Source organism: Sorex araneus, chromosome 1 (assembly GCF_027595985.1).
Source record: "Sorex araneus isolate mSorAra2 chromosome 1, mSorAra2.pri, whole genome shotgun sequence".
NCBI lineage: Eukaryota > Metazoa > Chordata > Mammalia > Eulipotyphla > Soricidae > Sorex > Sorex araneus.
In genome coordinates this window covers 392758822-392782534 of record NC_073302.1, presented here as the reverse complement: position 1 = coordinate 392782534, position 23713 = coordinate 392758822, and the positions used below count along the sequence as shown (strand labels likewise).

Genomic DNA, 23713 nt, shown 5'->3' with positions numbered 1-23713 from the left:
AAGCACCGCCAGGAGTAATTCCTGAGTGAAAAGCCAGGAGTAACCCCTGTGCATTGCTGGGTGTGACCCAAAAAGCAATAAATAAATAAATAAATAAATAAATAAATAAATAAAAGAAAATTGCATGTTGATATAATAATTACAGAATAGTTTTTCAAAACTACAGTCTCTAAGTTAATATTTTCTGTATCTCTAAGTTAATTTTTTCTGTGTCCATTTTACTTAGGACTTTTGTTTTGGGATCACACACACTGGTGCTCAGGGTTTATGTCTAGCTCTGTGCTCAGGGATCACTCTAGACAATGTTCAGGGCTCCCATTGGTGCTAAAATTCGGTGCGAGGGATCAAACTGATTTGGTGACATGCAAAGAAAGCACCTCAACCCATGTACTATGTACTTATCCCTCTGACCTCTATGTAGGATTTCCTTTTGGAAAAATTTTATTAGCAAAACTGACAAGAGTATATCAAAATTAAATGTTTTATGAAGCATCAATGGAATAAGTTTTTAAAATTCAATTTTTTAATTAAAATGTTTAAAACTGGTGATAATTGGAAACATAGCTAAAACATTTAAATTCTTAGTTTAAAATATCTTCTTTGTCTAAAGTTGGTATCTGTGGTTTTTGTCACCTTTCTGAACACTAGCTCTAGAGTTCACTTTCTAAAATTGCTACCCTTTCTGTCTTCTGCCAGTAAAGTCTCCAGCTAAAGAAATGTCTGAGCAGATTTCTGTTTGAATATCAGTAAAGTCTTGGATTGAATCAGTTTTATTCTCTGCCACACTAAGATCTATTTCGTGGGCTGAGATCACGTCCAATGTTGCGTGGGCTGTTCCTTACAGTGCTCAGGAAACCACCCGCATAGGAATTGAGCCCAGGTCTTCCACATGAGAGCGTACTCACTGTCCATTGAGCCATCTTGCTGGCCCTTGCCTCCCAGATTTTAAGCCCGTGAATTTTTTCATTTTAAAGTTAGTTATAGCTAGGTTCTTTTTTGTTTGGTTGATTTTGGTCCATAGCTGTTGGTGCTCAGGTCTTATTCCTGAGCACTAAGGGATTAAGTGCTCTGCACTTCGGGGTTACTCTTGGCCATGCTCAGGGGACTGTATGGTGTACCAGAGATCAAACTTGGGTCTACCTTATGCAAGGGAAGTTCTTGCTATACTATTGGCTCGACCCCTAGATTATTTTTCTAATTAAAATTTTTTCCTCAATGACATTTAAGTCCTGTTTTTAATTGTCTATTGACATATTTCTCTTAATCATAACTATTGCTTTAGTACTTTTGCCTCTATTTCACCAAGTATAGGCTCCCACCTCCCTCAAATTTATTTACTCTCTTATTGTCTCGTTGACTCCAGGTTTGAAAACATATGCATGCAGTTTGAATATTTTTTACATCTTAATTTTGTATTACTCTCCTTTCTTGTGCTCTTTATGATTTAAGAATACTGCCTGGTTTCTATAGGTTAGATTTTAAAAATAGCTTTTATCTAAATTAAGTCTATCAAAATAGAAACTACCCCAGATGGTACATAAATTTTATTTTATAATTTTCAAATTAAAACTAGGAGAGATTAACATGGCAAGTAGATTCTAAACTCCTTAATTATTGGAAAGAATGTATTTATAGAACTAGCATATCTAAAAGTACAAAAGGTAACTGAGAGGTTAAGAAATGAAGCATTTGGACTGGGTGGATCAGAGAAATACAAACTCTAGCTAACCATCTCCCTTGATGAGAAGATTAGGATGGGTCCCCCACAGTGAGATGCTGCCCAGCAGAGAGAGTTAATATTTATTCTGTAAAACTCTGGTGTTGGCAATATCACAGGTCAGTCATGTTCCAAGTCCTGCATTTATATCATTGTTTTTCAGAAATGTCAGAGAGATTCCATTTACTGGAGGAAGAGATCTGTTATTTGCTTGGTCATGTCATAAGCATTGTGCAGGCAGGGATTAGTTTTGCCATCTTGCATTAATGATGAGACGAGCAATGTGTTTACTCAGTAAATCTTACTTGCTAAGTATCAGAGATTGAGGACTTAAACTGGCATCTCAGCAAACAGTCTTACTAAGCCTTTGGACTATAGCTGGAATAACTATGAGCACTATGAGTAAACAGTCCACACTTGACACTCGTGAAAACCAAACCTATCTGCTGAGCAGTGTGCGACTTGGAAAACAGCTCTTCTTTTGTCAAGATTCACTTAGATTATACTTTTAAATTACGTAGACGACATGTTAAGCAATGACTAATTTAATTTGGAATTTTTTAAAATTTAGCTGAGTTTATTTGATCAAGATGGTCTGTGTTCTAGTATTACTGTACAATTCTGCACAGTTTAGAGCCATATTGTAGGAACTTGCAACCATACGGGATCTGAGACTTCTCTCTACTATCTTTGAAATGCACATCATTCTCTCCATTTAGTTGATAGCTAATTAAGTCTACTTTGTAGGGCCCAACAGAGCCTAATAATGGCTAACAATATTTCCCTCTCAAGTATGCTTGTACCTTGCATTCTATAATATGAAGGGAGCTCCGGAACATAGGTTTTCTGTAAATAAATTTATTGGGGTTTCAGACCAGAATATTGTTTTTAGAAAGAACTTAATCTGTGATGACTGAGAGATAGTAAAGCCAGTAGGATGTTTGCCTTGCATGGGGCTATCCTGAGTTCGAACGTGGCAACCCATATGGTCCCCAGCACCAGCAGGAGTGATCCTTGAATGCAGAGTCAGGAGTAAGCCCTGAGCACTGCCAGGTGTGACCTCAAAACCAAACCAAAAAAAAGAAATAAAGAACATCTCAAGAGGTATTTTCCCCTAATCTCAATGTTCCCATCTTCCTTATCTGACTTGGGACTAATTACTTAAAAGCATGATATATGAACTCTGACAGAAATCCCTCTAATTGGATACTTAATTATAGCTGTTGCAGATGTTTGAAAATATCTATAGATAATAACCTTGCAGATATTTTTGTTGTGTTCTTCTTAGTTTCCAACTGTTTTCAAGCAAGAAAATCTTTTTCACCTTTTATTTTCATTTTTGTCATTTGGCCTCAAGGCATAAACTTGATGCTATTCTTGGTGCTATTCCTAACTTTTATCATTTCTTGTGTGATGTTTTTTCTTTGCTTCAAGAATAGTTCTTAAAAAAAATAGTTCTTGTTTGAGGAACCATTATGAATAGTTTTGTAAACCATGAAAAATTAAAAATAATTTTTAAAATGGAAATTAATAACAATAAAAACAATAAAAATTAAAAATAATAAAAATAAAATAACAAGTAAAAATAGTTCTTATTTTGGGGTCAGAGCAATAATACATTTGCTATTGTGGCACTTGCCTTTGGCCAACCCAGGTTTGATCCTTGTCATCCCATTATTGTCCCAAGCCCCAGAAGTGATCCCTGAATGAAGATACAGGAGTAAGCCCTGAGTGCCACTGGGTGTGTCCCCCAAGCCCTCCAAATCAGTAAAAGTAGAATTTTCCAGGTGAGAGCAGATATTTTTATTCTTCACAATTGTTTTATACTCTAGTCATTTTAAATTCTACCTTCATATGAATCTTTAAAAATTGTGTCTTCCTTTATCTCTTTTCTCTAATTATTGGCGGTAGCCCTAATACCTAATAGTTATGAGCAAATCATTTACTTTCTTTAATTTTGTTATCATATTCAACAAGTATGAATGCCAACACTGCCAAAGTGATTATAAACACTGAGGATATACAATGGTAATAGTAAAAATATGGCAAAGCGAAAAATGATATGTACATTATAGCATACTAATATGGTAAGCCAATTCATAACGTAATAGCATGAAGAAAATGAAGCCAATCAAAAGGTTAGAAAATGACAGGAAAGGTGAAATAGGGCACAGACTTTTATAGATTTGCTTAGGAAAGGCTTCTGTGAGGAAAAGTACTTAAGCCTGGAGGAAAATAATGGGAAGATAAATGCTGTGAACATGTTAAGCATAGGAAAGAAACTGTGGGAGATACTGTCATAACTCAGTTTGGATATCATTCTCAATGACATAGGGAGCTACTTGAGGGATTCTTAAATTATTTTTAAACAGAAATGTACTGTGATTTTATTTACATTTTTAAAACATCAACTGTATGCAGTAGGGAAATCCAGAGAAAGGAGATGTGGGGAGGGCTGATGTGGAGCGATGGCACAGTGGGAAGGGTGCTTAATTTGCAAACAGCTGACCAGGTTCAATCCTTGCATCAAATATGGTTTCCTGGGCCCCACCAGAAGTGATCCCTGAGCACACAGCTGGGAGTAAGCCCTGAAAATCACTAGATGTGGTCAAAATGAAAAGTAAAGAAAAAGATAGGAGATGTCCAAACAGAGTCGAGTTGAAGAGTAAAGTTGGAATATATATGTATATATACACACACTTATATACACATATATATATGTATATATATATATAGACTAGAGTTATAGCACAGCAGATAGGGCATTTGCCTTGCACACAGCTGACCCGGGTTGGATTCCTCCATCCCTCTTGGAGAGCCTGGCAAGCTACCGAGGATATCCCGCCTGCACAGCAGAGCCTGGCAAGCTACCCGTGGCGTATTCGATATGCCAAAAACAGTAATAACAAACCTCACAATGGAGATGTTACTGGTGCCCACTCAAGCAAATTGATGAGCAATGGGATGTCAGTCATACAGTGATCTTTCCAAAACTATTAGAACTCAGGTAAAACAAATTCGATGGGGTGCTGTAAACACTGGAGGCTTTTATTTGAGATTCTAGAATAGAAGCACCTTGTGAGAAAATGAAATTCAGATAAGGAACATCCCCCAAAGACCTGAAAGTAGTATACAGGAGTGATGCACAATGACATTTAAATACACTGTGCTAACTGGAAGAAAAATAAGCCTGCTCTAGGGAAAAGTTGTATTAGAGCTGCTATAAATCATATTTGATTGTCTAAAAATTTCCAAACACAATGGCCAATACTCAATGAAAAGTCATTATGTGTATAATCAAAGAAGAAAGAGAAATGAAGCATCCATGTTAAGGTCTATATATTAAAACTAATATTAGGTAAGTGGAATATACAACAAAAACAGTATAGAAATTTATGCTGACCACACACTGCAAAGCTTATTTTTTAAAGTGGGTCATTTCATGAGTTTTTCTAAGTAATTCATGGATGAAAGGAAATTGAAAATTATTTGGCAGGTAATGATATGAAAATATAGAATTCTTAGAAGAAAATAGGCTTAAATTTCTTTTTTGTATTAAAATATAACTTAGTAGATAAATAAAAGCTAAAAACATTTTATCTTAAGCTCTTAAGCCCAAAATACAGGAGGAAATAACCTTCAGTTAAATTGAGACAGCTGTACGCCAAGGTAAAATTTTTTAAATAAAAAGCTGGTGTTTTTAATAAAATTAATCCAGTTGATAACTTTTAGTACAACTGCCGAAGAAATTTTAAAAAGATTAAGAATGACTAATATCCGAAACAAAGAAAAGGGAAACCCTATAAGCTCTATAAATATTAAAAATTTTGAGATTATTAATTACTTGACACACAGAAAATTAGATGGGATGGATAAGTTACTTGAAACATGTCAATCAAAAACTAACTCAAGAGGAAAAATAACATTCTGATATCTAGCATAAGAAATTTAATCTACAGTTCAGTTTTACCCTTGCAGAATTGTTTTAAAATTAAGTTTTATTTCTTGTATATTTACATGATCTTTGGATTTTTTATGAATGAATTCTTTTATCCTATGCATAATGCAAACATTTTTGCTCATTCTTCTTTTTCCTTCTCTTAAGTAATTATAGTTTATCCTTGAACCATGAGGGGAAGTAAAGCCCAGGAGTATTAAATAATAGGTTGGACTGGGCAGCTGGTGGGAAGATGAGTTTCCTGTCTTCTAATTGTGTCTATTTTTTGTTTCCCTCTATATGAAGGTAGAAATAATATTGTAACCTAACTTGCACAATTCTTTGGAGGATTAAGTATGTAGCATATTTTAAACTCTTAAAACAGAGCCAAGTATGTGTTAACAACGACTTTTAAAAAATTGGAGGCTACACTTGTCTGTGCTCTGGTTCTGTGCTCAGGAATCACTCCTCGTGGTGTTGGGGGACCATATAGAGTGCCAGGGATTAAACCCAGTTCTGTTGTGCGCAAGGCACGCATCTTACCTACTGTACCATCTCTACAACCTCTGTTACTAACTTTCCTAAGAAGTGTTGATTATTTTCCCCAAAAAACATCTCATTAATTCACAGTTATCTAATTGAGACAGCCTAATGTTTTAAATTTAGTTTGCTGCTTTCCTATTTAATGACCTCAACCACCTTTATAAGTTGTTTGTGTTCTGTTCTAGTATAAGGTCTTTTGTTGAAAGAAAAGAAACCATTAAAAATTGGCTCAATTTATTATCACAGCATTACAGAGAAGTACACAAATATACAAAGACAGGAAGAATAGGTGCAGCCTAGTTTTGTGCGGATTGAAATTACTAAACCAAGAAACAGGATTCTCCCCACATTTCTTTGTTTTTTTTTTTGTTTGTTTGTTTAGAAACCATACCCTGCAGTGCTTAATCTTGGCTCTGTGCTCAGGGATCACTTCTGGGGGTGCTCAGAACCATTTGGTGTGTCAGGGATCCAACCCAGGTTGGCATTGTGCCAGCAAGCACCCCGCCGGCTGAACTATCTCTCTGTTCCTCCCCACGTTTCTTATCTTGCAATAGCAGGCTCTTGTGTCTCACTTTCTCTGAAGAACAGTTTTCCCTGTTTCTTCATTGGTAAAATTGTAGCATTCGATTCAGGCCAGCACCTGGGAGTCCTTGGAGTTTTTATTTATTTATTTTAATTTGTTTTTACATTTTTATTTTTTAAATTTTAAAAAAAACTTTATTGAATCACCGTGAGATAGTTACAAGCTTTCGTGTTTGGGTTACAATCACACAATGATCAAACACCCATCCCTCCACCAGTGCACATTCCCCACCACCAATATCCCTGGAATACCCCCCCTTTCCCACCCTCCCCCTGCCTCCATGGCAGAGAGTATTCCCCATACTCTGTCCTTGGAGTTTTTAGACAGATTCTTGAGATTACTGGACAATGGCTTGTCTCTTCTTTTTTCTATTGTCAGGTAATTACAGTTTTCCCTGAGCTTGCTTGGGAAGAACAATGAATTAAGCCGTGGGCAGGGTAGAAGGGAGAACTGAGTTTCCTAGGCACGTTGACTGGCTTGCTGAATGCAGCCCTGTGTTTCTGTAATTCCCCAGTACTAATGTTGCTTCGTTCCAGTAATGATGGTAGCTTCTTCCCAGTAGCAACGCCCTGTTTGACTGACCACTGCCTGAGATTGACTGCTTTTTGATCCCACCTGTCAGAGTTTGGTGAATTAGAGTTTTAAACATTTCTAAATAATGCTTCTTACTTTTTCCATATTTACAGTTTACCTTTATAAGAGTATTTTGGGGGGCTATACCTGGCAGTGCTCAAGGCATACTCCTGGCTCTTTATATGGTTCTGGGGACTGAACTCTGGTTGGCTGCATGCAAGGCAAGCGCCCTTCTGACTGTACTATCTCTCCAGCTCAGAGGGATTATTTTTTGCGGAGGGGATCCTTCAAATAGCATTCAGGAAGTACAGGGGCCATCTCTGTGCTACTTGGCCCTAGCAGAGTTCGGGGGTGTGTGTGGGGAAATCTTCAAGGTCCACATGGCACTGCTTGGCAGGATGAGGCAATACTGGGGATTGAACTCGCATAGACACATGCTCCAGACCTTTGAGCTGTCTCCCTGACCTCAGAGTGATTATTTTTATTAATAAAAATGCACCTTTTCCCCTTCATGTTTTATAAGAGATCAAAGTTTTATTAAGCATTCTGATTTGGGACATTGAAGTATTATGTCTTACATGATAGGATTCATTCTGTACAAATACTTTCTAAACTATCTACTATGTGTAATAAAATTTATCTCATTTATCAAGTTTTTAAAAATCTTAATATAGAGTATATTTTGAATGAGTTATCCTTGTATATTCAAATGCTTAAATTTTTATTATTCTTTGGGAAATAGTTTTAATTGTAATTTAAAGTATTTATTTCTATTTTTCCTTTTAGGGTAGAGCCTGGATCAGAGTAGCACTCATGGAAAAACATTTATCTGAATACATCTCTACAGCTCTTAGAGACTTCAAAACAACCAGGTTTAAAAGACTTTTATTTTCAAGTATATATTTGAAAATTAGATAAAGACTTAGAAATAAGAATAGAATGAAGACTCATTTCATTTCTAAAGTCATCAACTATTTTATTTCCTCCCTTTTATACTGCTCACATAAATCCACTGTCTCCTCAGGAAAATATAATTTGTAAACTAAACATGTATTTACCTTGATTTATCATTTCATGCTTCATGTTATACCTATGATGTTTTATTTCTGAATCATTATAATCCTAATCTTTCAACAATTAAAATTTATTTTCTTCCCAGATTTTCCTTGACCAATTTGAAAAAAAGACAAAACATTACTAAGAAATTCCAATAGCATTCTACTTATTTTCCTACCACAATAATTTATTCTCTTTACTCATACATACTTTAAGTGAATCTACTTCCTTAATTTATAATTACCAGTGACTTAATTGTTTTCTTAGAGCAATTTGTACCAATGTTGTTTTTCTGGATTATGTAAATAAGAGCTGATGCAGTATATCATGTGAAAAATAGGACTTTATTGATCTGTGACAGTAGAAAAGAGTTCCTATTAAGAAAGCAATCAGTCCTATTAACTCTGCTCTACTAATCTATTATTATAGAAATTTTCTTAACTGATTCTTGTTTCAAAAACACTTAAGTGAAAATAGTGATTTAAATACCTTAGACATATACTCTTCAGTATAATAACCTAGAAGTACCCATATAGTACTTCATAAATGAAAATTAATCTTAAAGGCAAATTTAATTCATTTCTTCAGTTGCTGTACTACCTTTCCTGTTTTAAATATCTTTTGTGTAATTAATAGTAATCAAATTGGCTAATATTTCTTTATAAAAAGTCAGTTGAGGGACTGGAGCGATAGCACAGTGGGTAGGCTGTTTTCCTTGCATGCAGCCAACCTGTATAGTCCCATATAGTCCCTGAGCACCGCCAGGAGTAATTTCTGAGTGCATGAGCCATTGTAAACCCTGTGCATCGCTGGGTGTGACCCAAAAAGAAAAAAAAGTCAATTGAATTGTATCATCTTACGTGTTTCTAATTTACTATGCTTATTTCTCCCTCACTGATGACATTTATGAAAGAGAAGAAATGTAAAAACTTAAGCAATTTTGATACAAAAAATTGACATAGATACAAAGAAATCATATCTGATATCTTAATTTTCATGTTCTGATGCAGTATTTGATACTTTGGACTTTCAGAAAATCTGAATATTTATTATAATGTCTGTTTTAGCTTACTATCAAGTATAAATGAAAGCATCTCTAGGTATATCTTTGTTTTTAGGCAATAAAATAGAAAAAATTCTTGGCAAATACAGATATGATCATGATCACAGTTACAATCAAGTTAGACTTTTAACTCAAATAACTAAATTTGTATAAAGTAAATCTGATATGTATTTCTTGAACTCTTTAGAAGCATTATGTTACTCAAACGGTTTCCAGAAATTATGGTGAGATGTTGATAAAATGATAAATGACATTTGAAATGAGCTCTATGAAATGAAACATTTGTTTCATCACTAGTTATCATCTCTAGCAAATAAGTTTGATTATAAAAGACACTAAATACTGAGAATTCTAAGACTTGGAAAAAAGTGTTAGACTTTCTTAGACAAAACATAAAAACCCTACATAGAAAAGCCCAGACTAATATAAATAATAATCTTCTGCACAGTAACAATATTGCATTCTAATTTTGATTACCTTTTTTGATAGAAACAAAAACATTAACAATAATATGTGGTTGATGTTTTTAGTTTAGATAATTGAGAGAAATAATTTTTGAATAGATTAATTTTAGGATGAGTAGTTTAAATATTTAAAGGAAAATGTTTTTGTTCTTAGGTGTTAAACATCCTTTTTACTTAAAAAAAAGGAAATGATTCAGCTCTTTTAAAAAGTTCAGAGTAAAAATATTCATGTAAAAATATAAATATGCATTATCCAGATAGAAATATGACTTATATGTTACACAAAGAAACGTGTTTGTATATTTAAATATGAATTTAGTAGTCCTTTAGTTCCCAAGAAAGGAAGGAAGGAGTTCTTTTAAAATTTAGAATTCTTTTCTTAAAGGTTACTGTAAAAAAAGTTATAAAATGACAGTCTCTTTAAAAAAAAAAAAACAAAAACCTTCCTTTTTTTAAATCAAATCAATTTCTGAATTATAAGTAAATTTGATTGAAAATCTCTAGTCATATTTTTGGAAGGTGAGGGTGATAAAATACAAGGAGATTATTGGAAAGAATAGTTATACCTTACCTTTTTTGTTTGGATGCTCCCTGACATAAGAGCTTGTAGAACAATGAGAAATGATCTCTAATCCTCTAGGAATCTTGAGAGTATCTGAATCAAGTGATTTCTTCTTGTTCTACACTTCACAGATAAGGAGTAATGACGTCCTTGAACATGGTAATACAAGTGTTTACCCCAATACAGAAGGAGGAGCTACATGAACTAAGACAGGCAAGCTTGAAAGTACTAATCAGTGAAAATCCAAGATGAGATTGGTGGGAGGAGGTATGGGAAGCAAATACAATAAGTCTCCTTGGAGTTTATATCGATGGCTCCAAATATTTGGGGAAGTTAATGTGACCTTTCTGTTAAAGTAAAGGATGTCTTGATGAGCAGTTGATAAAAATCCTTGAAAGGTTTCCTGGTTTAGTGATTGGAGTGTTACTGGGCAGTAGCCAGAGTTCGAAAGTTGGCAGAATCAGAATAGAATTCCTGACAAAAAGTAGAGGGGATTGTTTTTGGTAGGTTGCTGGGAGGACTTAGACAAAGAGAAGAAAGATAGAAACAGAATTAATTAATTCAGAGTTGGGATCTCTCTACTCCCTAACAGAACACAGTTGAAAAAGTTAAGCTAATAAGAACAAATATGACATTTGAAATAAGGTGGAAAATATTCTGCTAAAAGTTTGAAATAATAAAGAAAATATAAAATTGAACTAGAGTTAACTTTCTGTTTCTTTGCTGCATGGCAGTTGCACTACCTTAGTTCATTATGACAAAAAGTTGTACTAGAAGAGATGTTTACTCTTTTGATATTAGCAGCAGTTAAAACACAAAATGAGACTCAAGAATTTCTGATCTGTCACAAGTGAAAAAGAATGAGTTGATATTTTTTTCCCTAAATTATAGAAAAGGATAATAGGGATAAATCATCTTTTTTTTTAAGAAAAACAAGTAATTTTTATATGAATTTGTTTATTTTTTCATTGTGTATATGGACAAAATAAACATGACTAAAAAGAGCTTGCTGAAGGCTGGAGCCATAATACAACGGGTAGGGCATTTGTCTTGCATGTGGCCAACCTGGGTTCGATCCCCTGTATCCCATATCCCATATGGTCCCCCATGCACCAACAGGAGTTATACCTGACTTCAGAGCAAGGAGTAATCCCTTAGCATCACTGCATGTGACCCAAAAAGCAAAAACAAACAAATAAATTAAAATATTTAAAAATGCTTGCTAGAACAGAGATAGTACAGCAGGTAAGGCACTTGTCTTGCATGCTGCCAACCCTGATTTAATCACCAGCACTGCATATGGTCACCTGAGCACTGCCAGGAGTGATCCTTGAGTGCTGAGCCAGGAGTAAGCACTGAGCACAGCCAGTGTGGCCCACCCCTGCCCCCTAAATATGTTTGCAGGCTACTGCCTCAGCATATACAAACAAAATTCTTTAGCCACAAGTTAAAAGTTTTAAAACTTAACATTGATATACATATTTATGGCCTTATGTTAAGCAACAGTTTCCTAAGTATAATGATAAACACATAAGTAACAAAAAGAAAAGTATGTAAATAGGATAAAATTGCATTAAAAATTAGAAAAATCTTTGCATTTTTGAAGAGTACCATCAAAAAGTAGAAAAGAGGGGCTAGGGAAATAGTATTGGAGTTCAGGCATTTTTATCTTGCATGGATCAAACTCAATTCAATTCCTGGCACTTGCATATGGTCCCTTAAGCACCACTAGAAATGATTCTTGAGGGGGCTGGAGTGATAGCACAGTGGGTAGGGTGTTTGCCTTGCACAAGGCCGACCCGGGTTAGAATCCCAGCATCCCATATGGTCCCCTGAGCCCCTGAGCACCACAAGGAGTAATTCCTGAGTGCAGAGCCAGGAGTAACCCCTGTGCATCGCCGGGTGTGACCCACAAAGCAAAAAAAAAAAATGATTCCTGAGCACAGAGCCAGGAGTAATCCCTGAAAACAGCCTGGTGTGGCCCAGATTCAAAAGGGGGAAAACCCCTCAATGAACCTGGATAGGTTTTTTTTGAAGATGATCAAAAAATGCACTCAATAACATTAGCTACCAGGAAAAAAGAAATCAAAATCATAGTGAATGTATATTTACTATATACTATAGCAAGTAGGTTAATTGCTATTGAAAGACACATAATGGGAAGGGTTGATAAGGATATGGAAGAATTAGAGTCCTCATATATTGATGATGCAAAAGTAAAACGATTTTGTTGGTTTGAAAAAAAAATCACCATAGATTTACTTATGGACCAGCAGCACAGATAAAATCACTGATGAAATTGAAAACAGATTCCTAAAGTATGTATATGCATATGTTCATAGCATCATTATTCACACTAGTAAAAAGTGAAAATGGTCTGAATGTCTATCAACTTATGAATATATCACTGTATCAGTGTATCACTGTCATCCCGTTGCTCATCGATTTGCTCGAGTGGGCACCAGTAACATATCCATTGTGAGACTTGTTACTGTTTTCCGCATATCGAATATGCCACGGGTATATATTCATAAAATATATATTCTATTCTGAGGAATGTTAATTCAGCTGTAGAAAGCAAAGAGGTGCTTTGCTCCTCCTGGTGCTTGCTTGTATCATTATCTGAGGTGGTACCTTTTTTTGTGGTGCTCCAGTTGAGGAGATACCAAACCTTACCATGTGTCAGACAGACATCAACAGTCATATTCTTCTTAATGAAGGTGATGTGTCAGAATTGTCCTCAGGTTTGGAATCTAGGCACAAACCACTTAATAAATTTATGAAAGTCTATCGTGAATGAGTTTGTCATGAGGCAATCATGACATTGCCCATTTGATGGACAGCCAATCAATAAAACAGATTTTTCTACACAGTACAGATATAAGAGAGATGTTCTGAAAGCAAGCAGTATGAAGTCTCCTACTTGACTTCAAAAAATGAGAACTTCCTGCTTTATTACAGAACTCTATTGCTCAAGAATAAGAAGGCATTTCAATTAGGAAGCTTCAATTTATTGCCATTATATTCTGAATAGAACTGTAGAAGTTTCTCTTTTCTTTCATTTCCCCTTCCTTCTTCCTTATTGTACATAATATAGTGTAAGAGTTGTATGTGCACTGGTGCATAAGAGTATTTATTTTTTAAATACATGACTCTATGTTTTGGTTGAAATTGAAGGTGTGATAAAGAAAATACTGGTTTTGTGAAAACATCCATTTTCTCCATTAGTAGTATGCTTACTTAGCTCTTGTCTTTATTTAATGTAAGTTATTTTGCTTTCAGAGATTAACAACAACAGAAGAGCAACTTAAAACTCATTGTGCACTTGTTAGAGAATTTCAATGTTTTTTTTCCATTATCATTATTAATTCTCTAACAAGTGCACAACTTAGGCCAGAATGGTGGTACAGAAGGTAAGACATTGCATGTGGCCAGCCTAGGTTCTATACCAGGAACCCCAAGCACTGCCAGGAGTAATTCCTAAGCACTGACAGGTGTCACCTGAAAACAAACAAAAATACAGAACTTACTTAAAAATATAGTCTAATACCTAGCTTCTTTTTCTTTCTATGGATTATTGCCTTGTTTTATTTATATTCTTTTAATGAACTACAATTTACAAGTTGATAGTTGAGTTGTAGGCATAATATTTCAACACCAATCCCACCACCAGTTTTCAACTTTCTTCCACCGTATTCCCATGTTCTCTCCCCACCACAACACCCAGGGCATTGCTGCCTATCAACTTGACAGTCACATCACAAAGTTACAGTGGTTGCAGCTTAAATCTCATGTATTCTGTTTTGTTGAGTCTGCGTTTTGGATATGTGGCTATACCACTCACCCATATCACTGATATAACTGAAAACTCTGTTGCCTGTTCCTCCATTACTTTGTTTTTTTTCTTCACCCCTTGGTTTCTTTCATTCTCTGTCCTCCTCTCTAAACTCTGGGATCTAGGATGATCTAGGCACATTTACTACAGTACATTTCCTCGTCCTCACCACAGATAAGTGAGATCATCCTGTGTTTGTGTTTCTTCTTCTGGTTTACTTCAGTCAACTTGATATCTTCCAGTTACAACCACATTGCATCAAACTGCATGATTTCTTTGTTCCTTGCAGCTGCAGAGGATTCCATTGTGTGTGTGTGTGTGTATATATATATATATGTACATATATATACATATATATTTATACCACATCTTCATAATTCATTAATCAGTCATTGGATGCCTAGGTTGATTCTATATTTTAGCTATTATACTGAATGCAGCAATGCATAATGTTGTGCATATGTCCTTTTGAGAGAGTGTTTTTATATCCTGGGAATAGATGCCCAGATGTGGAATTGCTGAGTCAATTCTAAGTTTACTGAGATCTCTCCATACTGTTTTCACAGCATTTGAACCAGTGTTCCCTCCAGCAGTGGATGAGAGTTCCTTTCGCCCGTATCCCCGCCAATACAGATTGTTCCTAATATTTTTTATATGTGCCATTCTCACTGGTGTGACATGGTATCTCATTGTTGTCTTGATTTGGATTTTTAGTATGATAGGTGATGCTGAGCATTTTCTCATGTGCCTACTGGCCATCCTCCTGTCTTCCTCTGAGAAGTGTTTATTCATTTTCTCTCCCCAGTTTTGATAGAGTTTTTGTATTTTTTTGGTTGATCTTTGTGAGTACTTTATGTATCCTGGATACCAAACCTTTATCAGATGTGTTGAATGCAAATATTTTTTTTTCCATTCAATTAGCTGTCTTTTAGTTTTAGCCCTTATTTCTTTTGCCATGGAGAAGTTCTCTATGTAATCCCATTTGTATATTTTTGATTGTGTTGCCTTTGCTAGTGGCATCAGATCATGGAAGGCACCTTTCAGGTCCAAATCTTAAGGTGTTTTGCCTATCTTTTCCTCAGTGTGCTTCCTATTTTCTGATTGTATCTCAGTGTCGTGGATCTATTCTAAATTGACTGATGTCTAAGTTGTAAGATATGGATCCAGCTTTAATTTCTTGCACGTAGTTATCCAATTTTCCCAGTATCATTTGATGAAGAGGCTATCTTTATTCCACTTCATGTTCTCAGGTTCTTTATCAAAAATTTATTGCTCATATATACGGGATTTTGTCAAATGGTATTCAATTCTGACCCATTGTCTTTATTCCAGAACTATGCAGTTTTGATCACTATAGCTTTACAACATATAGTTCCAAGTTAAGTAATGAAATATCTTCCAGATTCTTATTTTTCAGTGTGACTTCGGCTGTTTTGTGGTCTCTTCTGATTCTATATAAATTTATTATTGATTTTTCTAGATCCTGAAAGAATGTCATCTGAATTTGGATGGGGCTTGCATTAAATCTGTATGATAGCTTAGGTAGCATAGTTATTTTAATAATATTGACTTTCTAATCCATGAACATGGAATATTTTTCCACTTCCTAAGATCATCTTCTTTCTCTTCAGTGATTTAAAGTTATCATGGAATAGATTTCCACATCTTTTTTTTTTTTCTCTTTGGGTCACACCTGGCGATGCACAGGGGTTACTCCTGGCTCTTCACTCAGGAATTACTCCTCGCGGTGCTGGGGGGACCATATGGGATGCTGGGATTCGAACCTGGGTCAGCTGCGTGCAAGGCAAACGCCCTACCCGCTGTGCTATCGTTCCAGCCCCGATTTCCACATCTTTTGTTAAGCCTATTTAGATACTTGATGTTTTTGGATATTATTGTAAATGGGAGAGACTCCTTGATCACTCTCTCCTCTGATTCATTTTTTGTATATGTGATTGCAACTGATTTTTGTGTATTAACTTTGTAGCTGGACACTTTGCCATATTGGTTTATTGTTTCTCGGGGCTTTTTTGTGAAGTCTTTAGGTTCTTCTGTGCATATCATGTCATCTGCAAATAGTGATAATTTGAGGGCTTTTTTTCCCGATTTATAGCCCTTTGGTTTGTTTTTCTTGCCTAATTATTGTAAGTCAGAACTTCTAGTACTATGTTGAATGGAATTGGAGAGGTGAATATCCTTGCCTTCTACTTGATCTCAGAAGGAATTCTTTCAGTTGTTCACTATTAAGAATGATACCATCTGTGGGTTTGTTATATGTGGCCATTATTATCTTGAGGAGGGTTCCTTTCACTGCTATTTTGTCAAGGGCTTTTTAGCATTTATGGATACCTTCTAAACAGTTTAAGAAGTGATTTGAGCCCCCATGTGGACTCATGTAACTTATAAATAATTGTTGCAAAAATAAATTTATTTTATTAAAAGTATTATGCCTTTATATACCTATTTTGTATAAACAGGGTCATGAAAAATTTTGGGGACAAAAAGGGTCATGAGTAGAAAAAGTTTTAAAAGCTTCTAATTCATAAATAATTAAATAGACAATTTATATTTTTATCATGGTACTTTATAATACATTTTTGCAATTCATTACACTGTTTTGATTAGATCCTTCTCATAAAAATATTTTCCTTAGAACAAAAAATATTTTCATCAAAATAAAGGGAATATTTTTTAGTGTATACCTTACTATTATTGTATTAGTCATCTTAGGCTTTATTCTTGGCTCATTTTTTACATAGTGTTGGTTACATAATCAAACTATTCATGTTCAGATTTTTTTCTTTGAGATAAAATAATGTGGTTGAAACTTAGTCTTTTTAAAACCATTGGATGTTCTAATAGAATAAGATTTTAGTAAAAACCATAGAATGTTGGTTTATAAGAATAAAGAATTAATCTTAATAACTTTTGTCTTACTTTAATGTATGTGTAAGTCTGATTAAATAATAGAAATAAGTTGGTTTTAGATCACCTCAATTCAGTATTCTTTTAACTTCTGAATTAGGTTATTTTTACATGTTATGTCAAACTTAGAAGTATATTTTGAGGAAAGAATACTTTTTTTTCTTAACCAAACTAATAATGAAGACATATAATGAACATATCTGTAGACTAGTTCTTCCTCTTCCAAGTTTCCTTCCATTTTCTCTGTTCTAGTAATGATTGTTCCATTATATCAGGCTTATATAATTTAGTTATAGTTGAATTATTTATTTCACAAAAGCAAATGTATCACTTGGGTTATTTAGCTTGATAAGTTATTAGTAAACTAAAGATGACCATTTCATTCAAATAATACATAAACATATAAGTGATTACTTCAAAAGTGTCTCTAAAACCAGTTAATTTTTGTACTTTCCAACAGCTCTTACAATGTTAACATTAGGAATAAGTAAGAATAGTTTTAATTTGATTCTTTTTTAAATGTATTCTTTAACATGATAGATGATGGAGAACTTAAAAAAAGGTAATCTCTTCTTCTACAGGAAAATGCTAAGATAATGAATGACTCCTAGAATTTAAATTTCAGTTATCAGAATTCTTTTCACATGTGGTCCATAGAATTTAATGGTCTAAAACTATTGGAATCATAGTTCTTCCAGGACTCAAAAAATACTTATGCTCTCACCAGCTAAGTTAGCCACTGGGGAAGCGACAAAATCTCAGAGACATAGATTTGTCCAAATATCTTCACTGTTTTTATGTAACATCACAATTGAGTATGTAGAAATATCTGGGCTGGCACGGTAGAACAGCGGATTGGACGTCTTGCACATAGCCAACCTGGGTTGAATCCCTGACACCCCATACGGTCCCCTGAGCCCTGCCAGAAGTGATCCCTGAGTGTAAAGCCAGAGGTAAACTACAAACAGATTGGTGGTGAGATGATGAGCATATGAAAATCTTAGAGACTTTTAAAATACTAAATATTTTAAGTCTTTCTAAACTTATGGAAACTGAAAAGAACAAGACAAATTTTATTAACTAAAATGTTTCCCTTTTTATAAAAAAAGCAAGAAAACTTTTTCAGTTAAATGATTTTCTTTTATAAAATAAAAAAATTTTAAAAACAAAATGTGAAAGCAAGAAAAAAACAAGAAAAATTTTAAAACAAAAAATGTTTTCCTTTAAGTTTTAGGGACCTTATAGGTTGGTATACATATAACATAGATAGATATAACTGCTTAATGATCCCTGGTTACTAAACATAAATTAGTTTTTACATAGTATTATATTTACAAAAAATGAATTTAATTATTTTCATGGAAATATACCTGAGATCCATATTTAATTTTTTCAGAATGTTTACTTTACATATCTTAACTTTAAATATTTAGAGATGAACATTAACCAAAACAGAGGCCTTAGATGAATTAATAAAGAGAAATTTTTATTCAGTTTTTGTCATAAAGATAATGACTACTTATTCATATGCAATCACCTTGTGAAACCATCTCCCGTGTTAATATTGCTGTGTTAAAGGCTAGTTGAAATCACTAATAATCACATATTCCTAGTTCTTATTAATCACCTTTAGAATTAGAGAAAACATATATGTTGTATTCATTTACATATATAAAACAGAGTAGTGTTGGAGGAATAGAGGTTAAGGTGTTTGTCTCGCACAGCACCAGGGCAAGCCCCGAGTACTTCTAGATGTGGCCCCCAAAACAAGGGAACAAACAAGAACAAATTACTTTTACCAACATCAGGGTACAAAAAGCAATATTAACTATTTAACTTTTTGAAATTTTATCCAAAAATTCACCACATTGTTTTGAAAAATAATCTATATGGCAAAATAAATGACCTTGAATTTGTCCCCTTTTGGATTACATTTGAATTGCATCACTATTTGGGGGAAAGTGGTTGGACCTCAGGCCTATTGGCAGTCACTCTGGGAAGTCTTCTGTGTGTGTGTGTGTGTGTGTGTGTGTGTGTGTTTTAATAGAAGTGGAAATACTTAAAATTTATTTGTGTTACAGAGTCAGTTTTATTTAGTTTCCTAAAATCTGAAATACTTGGGTGATTGAAGTATGTTTTTATTTTGACAATGAAGTTTAATTCTTTCTCTTTTAGTTTGGATTTTAAGTGATTTTTCTAGATGAAAGTTTAGTTGTTTTTTAATAGTAATGTATTTATTTTATTTTTTTAGGAGATTTTATGAAGATGGAGCAATTGTTTTAGGTGATGAGGCAAATATGCTTGCTGGAATGCTGCTTGGGCTCAATGCTATTGATTTCAGGTACTCAATATAACTCAATGGACTCGTTATTTATCCTGTCTTAGAAGCTGGGGATACTTCAGTTATAGAGCTCTTGCCTTGCTTGTGTGAGTCTCTGACTTCAGATTTTGGCACTACCAATAAATAAACATGTAAATAAATAAATAATTCTGCCACATAAGAGTTTGTACTAATTACCTTTAGTCTCTCACTTGGGCAAGATAAAAGTTTAAATTATATTTTCCCAATCAGAAAAATCTTGTAGCAGTGAAGGAAAATTTTGGGTCTTACTTCTTAATATTTTTGGCCTACTGCTTTAAAATGAACAGATAAAAATTAAAATTGAATTCAAAACCAGAAAATAAATGTTATATTATTTATTAAGATCCTCACAGGGTATCTTGTGCCATATTTCTTGTATCATGTATCTAGAATATAAAAATATTGTAAATATTTGCTGTTTTATCTGCAATATAAGATGATTTTAATCTAAGATTGCAAGATTTATAGTGACCAAACATGATCAGGATAAGCTCTTTTGAGAGAAGTTTTTGGGTTTATTTATAAGTAATCCAAGATTTTACATCATATTAAGAAAGATCTAACAAAAGATTTAGTATGATTGAGCTCAAGCATAAGAATTAAAGAAGTACTCTATTTCTATTATATATTATTAAAAAATCTGTTCATTAACAAAATTAGTATAATATTTAATGAAAATCTACTGTATGTCCTGAGTATAAAATTAATTAATAGTGTTTATTCTCACTGACATTACCTCAGATATCTCTAATAAGAGATTTATGTAATGTAGGACAACATTGGTTTGTCCTTTCTCCTTTGCCACAAAGAGCTTAGGTTTATCGAGCTACACCCCTCACAGTGCTCCCAAGACACTCCCATTCCTTTGTTTATATGTAACCTTTTTCGTTATGCTCTGCTTCCCCAACTGGTCAATCACCTGTATCCCTTAATCAGACTCTGTTAACTTGTAAGGTCAGATCCTTCTGAGGACACTGGACTTGTATTCATAAATGAAATACTGCCTTTCTCTTCTCCTTAGGTCCTTTTACATTAGAGCAATGTTCTTTTTGTATAGACACAGGAAGACAGTTAATGCTATGCTTTTGTAACTTGGGAGTTAATTGACTCTGAATAATATTTAGTCCCGGGCATCTGTTTTCTCAACTTAAGCCTCAGCTTCCCTTACTTCCTAGCACTGCAAAAGCAGGGTCCTGACAAGAGACTGGATGGACCCAGGGCAAGCTGTGAGCTCCCCTGGCATTGAAATGGGCCAGGCCAAAGCACCATAATACTCAACTATAAGTTAAGTGCATGATCATGGACAAATTCTGTCATGATCCAAAAAATAGCAACTAGATTAGGACCCTGCTAGGGTTAGGAAAGACTAATCTGGCCTGAGCACTGTAGTCTGAGAGATGGGGGCAAGATGCCCCCAGGAGAGTCATCCTATAAACTTAATGTATCTCTTACTGTGTCCATATAAAATAACTAATATTATTAAGGGTAGAAGTAAGATGAATTTTTATATGTTTGTTCGACTAAGGAAAGGAGAAAAACACCCATAATCGATGGTATATTTTCCTTGAGTAGGTCGTCCTGCTGAATGAGAGTTTGTCCTAGAAGAAGCTTCCCCTCAGGGAAGGACTTTACATTTGTTGATTGTATGACCACAACTAGGTGGAACCCCCAATCCCTTATGATTTGCAGTCTGTAAGAGCGGGCGAGGGGAGAACCAAGGGGAATCCAGGAGAATCCAGGAGAATCCAAGAGAAGTATGAAGGAGCATAATCCAAGAGGAGGATGAAGGGGATCGGGGAAGGGTATGAGGAAGAGGAATGGAGACGGAGATTGGAATAAACTGCAATTGATACCAACCAGCCTGGCCCTCGTTCCCTCCGTCCGCCCATCGCCATTGGCCACCCCTGGGTGGGGGAAGTGGCCAAGACCACCGAATGCAGGTGGTGAGAGCCACTGCGGCTATCGTATTTGTTTTCTGAATACACAATGTAGCACAACTTTTATTTAAAATTATGGCTTGGAGGCTGACCTCACATTCTGGGGAAAGGGCAACTCAGAGAAGGGATCACCAACTATAATGTAGTCGAAGGCCATGTGGGGGAAGGGAGTTGTGGGCTGAATGAGGGCTAGAGACTGGGCACAGTGGCCACTCAACACCTTTATTGCAAACCTCAACAGCTAATTAGAGAGAGAGAACAAAAGGGAATGCCCTTCCACAGTGGCAGGGTGGGGTGGGGGGAGATGGGATTGGGGAGGGTGGGAGGGATGCTGGGTTTACTGGTGGTGGAGAATGGGCACTGGTGAAGGGATGGGTTCCCGAACTTTGTATGAGGGAAGCATAAGCACAAAAGTGTATAAATCTGTAACTGTACCCTCACGGTGGTTCACTAATTAAAAGTAAATAAATTTAAAAAAATAAAATAAAATAAAATTATATGTGCTACTCTGACCCATTTTTATAAGACAGACTGTATATATTTTGATAAAGATGGAAAAAGCCAGCATGTGCAGATTAAACTGGACCCCTGAGGAGCAAAAGTAAGAGAGCAAGGAAAGAAATGACTTGACTTTGTACATGCTCTCTGTATTCTCTTATTTTCGGAGTCTTTTTGATGATATTCCAATTTGTTTAGACACTGAGTACATCAAATAAATATTTCAAAATTAAAAGTAAATAAATAAAATTATATGTGCTAATTATGAATATTTATTGTCTGTTATCTTAGCTTCTGCCTAAAGGGTGAGGGATTGGATGGCAGCTTTCCTGCTGTAATAGACTACACACCGTATCTGAAGTTTACCCAAAGGTATCTGATGGTTTGGAATATATTATTAAAATCTTAATTACAATTGTTGAATGGCGTAATTTGATCTAATCAAAAATATTTTTCATAAAACATTTAAGTATCCAGAATCAATAGAAAATACAAAATCCAGTTGTTGCATTTTTAGAAAAAATGAATTGATACTTTTTTACATAATTGTAATTATCCTTTTTTACATAATTGTAATATAGTTTCCAAAAAGTAACATTTCTGTTACTTATAGTTAATATAAATATACTAATTCACTGGGATTTTAAAACTTTTACTCATTATTTTGACTTTTTACTTTTATCTTCATTACAGAGAGAAGAAGAATATATTTATGTAAATCAGCATTTGGGGGGATTTCTCTAGTGAGCTAATAGAGTTATTTAGGTAAAAACAATAAAAAGAAATTATAACCCTAAAGCTCTAAAAGAGTTGTGGTCTATCCTATTGCCAATATTTTATGAGAGTTATCATTTTCCCATGGTCTCCGCAGTAATTAAAATATATCAGATTAAATCTATATATTTTTAGAGAGGCTATTTGAATGATTGCCTAAATAGAATGATGTCCTTCATATGCCTTTAACATAGCACAGTCAGGCAACAGCTTAAGCGAGAGAGTAAATCATCTGTGCATGCATTTGTGTGTGTAAATATAAAATATTTATGTATACACACCTACATGTAGGTGCAACTTTGGGATGTCTCATGAAGGTAAGGTATGCTTCTAGATGTCAAGAGTGCCAGAACTCCATGAAGTTTTGTAAAGAGAAGTTCAACAATGCTGTACACACATGCTAAATACGTGATCTCCCCCAAACCCACATCTAATTCCTTAGTGCTTTGGAAGCCTCCCTGGCAGTGCTCCAGAGCCTAGCAGTGCTCAGCTGCCATCATGGTTACATACATACATATGTTATACCATACATAGTTACCTAACACAGTGCCAGGGATTGAATTTAGGATTTTATTCATACCAGGTATTGCACTCCAACTTTTTTAGCTCTTCCCTGTCCTCATCCCCTCTTTTCAGTTTTGAACGTTATACCGTCAGCCTTTGTACTTAAACCTGATTTTTTTCCTAGAGAGGCAAAATTGTACATCACTGTATCACTGTATCATTGTCATCCCATTGTTCATCAATTTGCTCCATTCGTCCCTGTCATGTTCAGGGTCAGGGGAATGAGGCCCATTATTGTTATTGTTTTTGGCATATAGAATATGCCATGGGTAGCTTGCCAGGCTCCGCCATGAAAGATTCTGCATTGCTCTCTTCTGGGA

At 34.8% G+C, this 23713-nt stretch overlaps 2 protein-coding genes across 4 annotated transcripts in view; one reads left to right on the top strand and one right to left on the bottom strand.

Moving 5' to 3' along the window:
* The window catches only part of ABCB1 (ATP binding cassette subfamily B member 1), a 229913-nt gene extending 219270 nt beyond the window's left edge, over positions 1 to 10643 (bottom strand). The window contains exon 1 of the mRNA XM_055137510.1: positions 10508 to 10643. The gene's annotated coding sequence lies outside the window, so the exon portion shown is untranslated. The remainder of the gene's footprint in view (positions 1 to 10507) is intronic.
* RUNDC3B (RUN domain containing 3B) overlaps positions 1 to 23713 on the top strand; it is a 142770-nt gene that overhangs the window by 65552 nt on the left and 53505 nt on the right. For all 3 annotated transcript variants that reach the window (XM_055137919.1, XM_055137780.1, XM_055137846.1), the window contains exons 4-6: positions 8140 to 8225; positions 19510 to 19599; positions 22347 to 22427. In XM_055137919.1, coding sequence (XP_054993894.1) covers positions 8140 to 8225; positions 19510 to 19599; positions 22347 to 22427 — 257 coding nt within the window. The remainder of the gene's footprint in view (positions 1 to 8139; positions 8226 to 19509; positions 19600 to 22346; positions 22428 to 23713) is intronic.